Here is a 9,478-nt window from a genome sequence, read left to right as displayed (position 1 = left end):
AATATAATTAACCATTTCAACAACTTGGTATAATACTTGCTTTAACTCAACAGGTATTGTTTTTGAAATTTGTACCTCCCTATGTAGAAAGCAATGAGTATGTATAACATTGAGATTTTGCTGTTGCATGAGTGATACAAAACCTTTAATAGAGCCCATCATAGATGGTGCCCCATTGGTACATATTCCAATACATGAATTCCAGGATAAATTCCATTTCTTGAGGTAGGCAGATAAAATGTCAAAAATATCTTGACCTCTTGTAGTGAGTGGCATTTCTTTACAACAAAAGAACTGATTTATGGTTTGGTTATCATCAATAAAGCAAATAAATGTAATTGTGCTTTGTTGCTAATACCAGTTGATTTGTCAACCTGTAGAGCAAATTCTGAGTTCTGAAATATGTTCTGTACATTTTCCTCTATATCAGCAGATAAATCCATAATTCTCCTCTGATTGTATTATTTGAGATCGGAATCTTGCTTATTTCTTGCTCGGCTTCATCATCTAATATGGTTTTAACCATCTTTCTACAAGCAGGTAAGATAATCAACTCGGCTAAAGTATGCAGTTTAGTTTGTAGTGCAATCATTTTCTCAATAGATGCAACCTGAGCCTTTTCAGAAGCATTCATCCTTTTTTCAAAATAGTTTCTTTGTTTAGATTGCTGTTCTAGCAGTCTTTGGAAATAATTCGGATCTTTACATTGAAGATGTGAGTGTTTAGTTGTAAAATGTCTTTTCAGCTTACTAGGCAACATTCCTTTGTTAGACGACTTTTCACCACAAACAACACACAATGGAAGAGGTTGATCCTCGTTGCCAGTCCAATGAAGCTCAAATTTTAAATAGTTATTGCAATATTTATGATTGGGTTGAGCTATTGCATTATCATCACTATGCTTTGTTGCTTTTGATGAACATTCACTTTCAGATTTGTAATCGTCATGGTTATGTTTCCTCTTATAAACTTTTCCAATTTATAGGTAATTTAGTCTGTTAATATGAATTGTATCATACAAAGAGCACAGATTACTAATAGTCAAACTGAGACAAGTGACCAGTGAGCTGCGAAAAGTGGCAGCGTGTCACATATCGTACTCTTTTGAGAAGTCTTTTAAAATTAATTGAAAAGCTGAAAATTCTTGCCCCTATATGAATGGAAACAATTGAAATACAGCCGCAGTATGTGAGGATGTATTAAAAGATTTAGTTCAACATTGTATATTTTAGTTCAATAGTTTATCTATCACACTTATTGAAATGAAAACTGCAGAGGCTATGGCCGAAATAAACTGAAAGATAGTCATGTACTGAATATGTCCATAAGACGTCAATTTTGAGGATAGATTGATGCTAATTAAGTTCTTATCCTTATGAAATTTCAGATTCAAAACTGAATAACACTCTCATACCATAATTAGCCTAAATGAATTGAATGACACAACCACCTCTCATTCTTAGTTTAGAACTTAGTATTTAGTTTTTTTGCCACTTAGACATTTATACATGAGCTTTCTAGTAAATTTTGGTTTGTATATTTCATATTTTGAAATGCAATCTTACTTTTCCAAGGCACATCTAATTATATCTTGTGACGCACCAGTGCGCTGCAGTGTATGATTTGGGAACCACTGGACTAGACTCTACTGTAGGTACACAAGAGCCACACACATAGTGGTGTTAAATTGCGTGTTGGGAAAACTGGATCTGTCTTGGATGGTAGACTTAATCCAACTGGTTAATACACAGTTATTATTGATCCACTTTTACTCATAACACCTGGTAAGAGATTACCTGTGGTAAAATTTAGGATCGAACCTGGAACCATGTAATTTCATAATGAATTTCTTAGACTCATGACCCTCTTTACCTATTAAGTAAATGCAGCAAATATAGACTGAGAGCAATAGGCTGAAAGGATACATTATGAGAGATAGACCATAAGGGGGTCATTGTTGACAAGGAAAGTAAGATGAATGGCATTCTTCTGATCGTGGTTTAGGGTGTCTACAATTGAGGAATAGATATAAAAGAAGTATTCTATAATGAGGTGTGTCAGGATATTGTAACTCATACATAGTTGATCAAGACTGACATATTTGTAAGCTAAGACTGAGAGATAAACTTAGTTTTCTCTTTAGCAAAGTGAAAGTCTAGAATCCGAGATCTCAAGATTTTGAAACTTGTAGCAGTTAATGTCTTTTCCATAAAAATTAAGAGCTGTTGATTAATTTTTTGGAATATATAACATGTGCTATATATTTGTTGACAAGTTTTAGGAAACTGAAAATAAGTGGTTTAGATGAAATCAGCCTTGATTGATCAGACTTATAGTATGTGGTTAGTCATTGAAATTATTTGGTACACATCTGTAGACCAAATAGTTCCAGCTATTCCATATCTCTGTCTGGTCAAGTTTGGTACTCAACTGCTAGATATTTCTGTGACTTGGCTGTATTGTCTGTCAGTCATTTTAATTCTGATCATTTTTTTCTTGTGGCATATTATCACTATGACTAGGTCGTTCAGTATATTCATGTATTTTTCAGTGAAAAGTTTGAGGGAGATTTAGCTCTTATTTCCATTAAGTCAAATGCCTACATAGAGGTTTCCTCATTAGCTTCTTTAAAACATATAATTGTTTCTTGAAGCATGTATAACTATTAACACATTAACAGTATAACTAACATAAAAATGCTGGAGTAGCATTGTGGCTTTCCTCTTGTAGTATTTCTCTGTGTTTTTATTACCAGCTTTCACTCTTCATCTATATTATTCAGTCCTTCCTTCTAAGCATTCCTTATCTTCTATTCCCTCCACCCTTAGTTTATAGTTTTTGAACACACAGAAACATAATTTTTTATTTATTATGAAGTGTGTGTGTGTGTAATATATATATTCCTCATCATTATTTTTATATACATTGAAGGATATAAATATTTGTATTCATACATATAAAAATAATGTATGAACCATTTTCATATGCATAAATATATTCATCAGTAGGTTCATATTCTTCCATTCATCATCATCATTGTTTAATGGCCGTTTTCCATACTGGCATGGGTTGGACAGTTTGACTGAGGTCTGGAGAGCCAGCGGCTGCACCAGGCTCAAATCTGATCTGGCAATGTTTCTACAGCTGGATGCCCTTCCTAATGCCAACCAAGAGTGTAGTGGGTGCTTTTTCCATGCCACTGGCACAACAGCCAGTCAGGTGGGCCTGGCAACGATCACATTCAGATGGTGCTTTTTATGTGCCACTGGCACAAGAGCCAGTGAGGAAGTACTGTCATTGGTCATGATTGGTTGGTGCTTTTTATGTGCCACTGGCATGGGAGCCAGTCAGGTGGACCTGGCATCGACCACATTCAATTGAAGGATGGAAATATATTTTTACATATAAAAGTGATTTATTTTGAAATATTTTTATATATTTGAATATAAATATATCTTTCAGTTGAAACATAAAGCCTAATATTTGGTAAGCACATCCACTGTGCATCAAGGAAATAGTCTTGTATCTCATTTCTATACCAAAAGAAATAATCTTGTATCTTGTCTCTTGTCTATACATAAACAGACGACAGTTTAACCCTTCAGGACTGTTACTAATTTAAGCTTCTCTTGGTGACCCACATGTATAAGTCTGACAATACTGCAGCCCAAAGATTAGGCCTCCTCTTAAAGGCCAGGAAAAAAAAAATACAGTGCTTAATAAGAGCTATTTTGGAGCCCTGCTTACATGTTTAGTTTGGTGTTTTTGGTACATGCACAAACAATCTAGACCAGTGCTCTGCAATCCTTTTTCACTTACAGTACACTTATATTCTTTTCAAAATTTGGTGGCACACATGAACTAAAAATATAAGTAAAAGTATAGGGAAAAAAATTACATTCAGGTGACACTGTGGCACACCAATGTGCTGTAGCATACTGGTTGCAGAGCACTGCTCTAGACCACATTCAGAAGATCATCTGACTGATTGGCAAAAATTCACTAATTTCCTAGTATATTTCAACAACTAACTTTCTTCTCAGTGTGACTTTTACTGGTCTCTGTTTTCTTGAATTAACCATCTGCATACTCTATCTAATCAGCTCCACCTGATTTCCTATCGGGGTTTGATTATGGTTTTTAGAACTGTGATGTGTTGAGGGACCTTAAGCACCCATGAGTAGGGAACAGAATTGAATGCCTTTGAATGTGACCAAGTTTCTCTTCTGATGTGGCATCACTGATGTCACAGTTTTGTTGATTAGTTGTTGCTTAACATATCCTCACACATGGTTCTTCTCAATTGTTTGTTCAGCTATGATTATATTGTTACAATCACCACAGTGACCCTAGAGGTATAGATTCCAGTGAGTTGCATACATTTTATACATTAAATTTTGGTTTGTAGTTGGCCAATAATTTTTCTATCATGTGAGTGGTTTGTTTCTTGTATCAGTTTTGCTTCTGCAAATGCCAACCAATTTGGTGTATTTATATCCCTTTTAAGAACTTAGTGGTAAAGTTTAAGATACTCTTGACAGAAGGCCAGGGTTTTATTTTTGCTACTGCTGCTACCACTCTACCATAATCTAACAATGAAGTATCTTTCTGGTGCTTTATTATCCTGAAATGTTTCTATTACAATCTCAAAGATGTCAGTACTTATATTGTATGCTTTTGGTGTAAGGGCAATATTTTTCAGATTTTTCTAGTCACTCTGCACTCTTGTTAAACTTATTACTTCTCAATCCTGATTTTCTCCAGCATGGACTGTATCTTCCTGAAAAGGAGCCCTTGTCAATTACCCCCTCATATCCCTGTTAACTGCTGATTGGATTTTGAAAGTTTCTTTTCTGTTTTTTGTTTTGATGGTTGAAACTACAGCAGATAATGTTATAAATAATACACAGTGGAGGGTAAGACAAAGCATTTTCACAGCCTTTTGTAAATGATTTTAGCTTTCTTTGGAAAAATTGAACATGCAAGAGCCTAAAATTTTATCTGAAATCCATGTTTGACATCTAAATTGGCCTATCTTGTAGACTTGAGTAGATGTTTTGATATTCTGGCACCTATTTGAAGACCCTGATTTCAGTAAATAAAGGGAGAAATTGAATTGTCAAATATACCTGGATTTTACACTTTTGAAGCATGTTAAGTTGTTCAATAGTTTAACCCAAAAGCATACACGTCTTTGCAATAAGTGTATAATCTATTTTTTGTAATGTAACATAAACAGGTCTAATTAGGATGGCAGAAAATGACAAACTCTGATCATTGCATCAATCTTAGTGAGAGAAATTCAAATGTATTTCTTTAGTAATCTTAGTAGGAAAATGTTGCAATGGTTGTATAGTAACTTTTACAAAAAAGAATACTGAAATGATACCATTAAACTACAAATAGAGAGTTGAAATAGAATGCTTGTTGTAATTTTTGCAGAACAGCACTTATGAAATAAAACTGGGTTTATATTTTGTTTGTGCTGGTACAGACGATGATGGTGACTTACTTAATATTGGTAAAATGCCTCAATTCTTTATAATTCTAATGCAAAAATTGAGTTGGTTTCTCATTAATAAAACACTCATGTACAGTATATAAGAAAATGATCTGATGATGATTATAATAATAGATGATTATAATCTTAAGTAATCATGGATATAATTTTAACTGAGAATGTATCTTATAATTTGGTCAGAAATATTACCATGATGTCTGTGAACTCATTGGAAGTGTGATTGTAGAGCATTGTGAAGTCCTAGTACTGCATATTCAATTAAATTTAAAGAATGGAAGAAGCTAATCAGAGGAAGTTCAAATTTTTTGGCACCCAGTTAGCCAATATCCTGAGAACTCTTAATACCAAAGATCACATCATTGTTAAATATTACCAAAGTATCTGTACTGACCTTTATTTATTCCATTGAATTGGATCAACATTACACTGATTATGCACAAATTACTAGGTCACATGTGGTAACTCACTGAGGCTAATGAGAGTAATGGACTTGGTCAACTTGATAAATCTGGTTTGGAGGTCTGTAACAAAATGCTCAGAAAATTCAAGACATATTTAGGGAGAAAGACAGGCTAGACACAAAGTTTAAATGACACATTCACCAGATTTTGGTTGAATTATGATGAAGAAGTTAATCAACAATGGAAACATTCTACCAAGGTATGAAAATTGCAGATTGAGAGGACATTCCAAAGTAGTAGATGCCTTATTGAGTTATATTAAATCAAAATCTGGAGACTTAATACAAGTTATAAAGTTTTGAATTAGTTTTCTCCATCATAGTTCTTGTTAAGTAAATTTTTCCAGATTTTTTTTGTAAAATGTGGATAATCTATGACAAATTTTGTCTAAAAGATCTTTCTTATCAACCTTACTTCCTTCTATTGTTAGTTATGTTACTACTGTCTCTTACTTTACCATACCTCCATGTTACTTTAACATTTTAAAAAACTTTCAAAAGGACATTATTGATATAATTGGTATTAAAAAAAAAAAAAAAAAAAAAAAAAAAAAACATAATTTCATGAAAATTATAAGACGGGTAAAAAGTGGAGAAAAGCATACCCAATATCAATCTTGTTTTTTTTTTTTAAAAAGGACAAAAGGTGACACCTTGGAATCTGATATTAAATTAAACATGTGTTTTGAATTTTTAAAATCAAATAACTTTTGGATATTACCATGTACTCTTTTTTTCCTACAAAATTACATTTGTTGGAAACCACATAAAATTTGAATAAATTTTACTGAATTTGTTGAATTTTAGGGATAGATTCCTTAGCATCCACAAAAAAATCTTCAATAGCGTTTCTAGAATTGCAAAAAAAAAAAAAGCTTGTGTTTGAATAAAATCCATACTTTAGCCTCTTTTCTTCCCTTGGATGACTCCCCCACCACAAAAAAATCCAAGATAAAATTTTCAAGCCATTTTTCGTTTTGGTGATTTTTGATCGGTAAAATTTTGACATGGTTCACATACTGTTTACTTGTGCATGTCTCAACTTCAAAATGTTTTGAAATTTCGAAAAATTGAAGTTTTAGTCTACCTTTTTTTGTATTAGCTGAGATATTTATTGTAGTTTTGAGAAATTACATCAAAACACATTTGAAAAACCTTGGATATTGAGTTTAAAAATCTCTTTGTTTGGAAACAATTATGTCAAAGGTTGCACATTGGATTTGAACCTTCTGTAAACATGTCAGATGTTCTACCATTATACTAAAGCAACCCTTCAAGTTTTTTTTCTGTCCATTTTAGAAGCTGTCTTCTTACCAGCAAAAATTGTTTGTTGTTTGAATTTTATAAATTTAGAAACTTCTAGAGATATAAAGTATATAATTTTAATGGTGGAACTTGAAGAAGATAAAGCTTTGTATATAATAGTCTGTAGGATATTGGGTTAAAAAGCCTGTTGGATGAAAAATGTCAAAAGCTGCCTATGGGATTCAAACCCACATTTGCAAACCGAAGACACTTTAACTATTATATCAAAGTGGCCTTTCAGATTTTCTCCATCTATTCTAGAAGCTTTGTTCTTATCATTGGGAATTGTATGTTTTTTACATTATAAGAATTTAGAAACATCAAATTTTCTTTTTTTTATGTGTGTCTGCATGTGTGAATATTCTTTTTAAATGTAATATACACTTTTGTATTGTAGTGTTTCTTTTAGAATTTACTAAATTTCTAAATCATTTAACTTTACAAAAGATATTCTTCTTTTCCCAGTGATTCCACTTTTCCTTTCTCTTTTTATTATAGCTAATGTTGTCTATTTGTTTTTTTTGCTTTTTCAGATTTCTGAGCTTTGTGGAGCCAAAAGATTAGGTCACTTTGGTCGAAGTCAGTTTTATATTGCTTTGAAACTGATTGCTGCTGTTCAGTGTGGTCTTCCAGCCAAATTAGATAGCCTCAACCTGGGTAATTTCTTTTGGATATCATTTATACATTCTCTTGCTTTATATCTACAGCTTAACTCTCTTATCAGTCTATTTAAGGAAAAGCAGATGTATTGAACCTAGCCATCCTTTCTTAGACATTGCAATGAATAATTAAAATAAAAAGCTAAAAACATTTTCTGATTTGATTGTTAGTGCTGTACTATAACAACATTTCCAGTATTGTAATATTGAGTTAAGTTAAAAGTTTTGCAATATTTTGATAACTCATTTGCTTTATTTGTGTGGTGTGATGGAGGAAAAAGACAACAAGAAGCAAAAGGGAGAAAGAAATACAGCGCCCTTACCTTGTTGACCGAGGCGGGATAAACGATCGCTCCAGATCAAACCACGTCTTCTACGTACGCTGTCTCTGTTCGAACTGCCCACACGTGCTCGCTGTCCACGCATGCGCGTGTGGCCGACTTCCGCCGGCCCTTCCGGTCTTCACTTCCGTTTCTTCATCTGTGATCCCTCTCCACCAACACCACATAGCTCATCACAGCCCATAACACCACATGTAACACCACAATTTGTCACGTTAGATAGAAAGCAACCTGACATTTAAAGTAGAGGCCATCATGTTGCACTGTCTGAAGTCACCTTTTTTGCTAGTTCTTAGACCCCACAATGATATCAGTTCTTGTCCTTCACTGAAACTTCCACCTCCACTTGGTTGATGAAGTGGTGTAAGCACAGGAAGTGAACCATGGATTGGGACAAGTAATAATCTGAGGGAGATATTTCACTACAATCCTAACGTGCATAGGCAGTGTTTAAGCAAGGGCCAGCTTCTGGAACCTGTTGCCAAACATAGGCATTTCGAACACAAGGTGATTCTCTGCAACTGGTGGAATTATGAGGAGAAGGTTCACTACCAGTTCATTCTGGATGGTTGCGGCATTGATGCCAACCTGTACTTCAAACACTGGAGTGGATGTTTGCCATTGTGTGGTATCAGTTAACAGAAAGTGAGCACTTCTGTAGCCAGTCAATGCAAGGCATCATGCTGCTCAAAGGACCCGGTATAAACTCAGGAACTTGAGGGAAACAAACTGATAACACACCCTGCATATAGTCAGAATCTAGCTCTCTTCCTGCACTTGCAATGCTTCATCAACCAAGGAGGTGGAACCTTCAATGAAGGAGTTCTTCACCTCGAAGGACAAGAACTAGTCTCAGTTTGGGATCATAGAACTGGCAGAAAGATGACTGCAGATGGTGCAACATGATGGCCTCTACTTTGAGTGCTTGGCTGCTTTTGTTGAAACTTGAGGAATAAAGCAAATAAGTTGCCAAAATATTGCAAAACTTTTGACTCAATACAATATTTCAGAAGTTTCTATTTATTTTTTTGTTTTCCTCTTTGTGGATGCTGTAAATTAAAATATATGTTTCAGTTGTTTGTGGATTGCTTTTTATATATATATATATATATATATATATATATAGGTTAACTAGCAAGTTAGTTTTTGTTTGTGGCAGATGTTCAGGTACAATAAAGACTGTAAACAAACA

At 33.9% G+C, this 9,478-nt stretch overlaps 1 protein-coding gene across 13 annotated transcripts in view; it reads left to right on the top strand.

The window, feature by feature from the left end:
- The window catches only part of LOC106879514 (ralBP1-associated Eps domain-containing protein 1), a 138,270-nt gene that overhangs the window by 57,857 nt on the left and 70,935 nt on the right, over window positions 1–9,478 (top strand). For all 13 annotated transcript variants that reach the window (XM_052978091.1, XM_052978097.1, XM_014929138.2 and 10 more), the window contains one exon: window positions 7,820–7,943. In XM_052978091.1, the coding sequence (XP_052834051.1) occupies window positions 7,820–7,943 (124 nt within the window). The remainder of the gene's footprint in view (window positions 1–7,819; window positions 7,944–9,478) is intronic.

The sequence above is a fragment of the Octopus bimaculoides genome, chromosome 2 (assembly GCF_001194135.2).
Source record: "Octopus bimaculoides isolate UCB-OBI-ISO-001 chromosome 2, ASM119413v2, whole genome shotgun sequence".
NCBI classification, from domain to species: Eukaryota; Metazoa; Mollusca; class Cephalopoda; order Octopoda; family Octopodidae; genus Octopus; species Octopus bimaculoides.
This window is presented reverse-complemented; position numbering and strand designations above follow the sequence as displayed.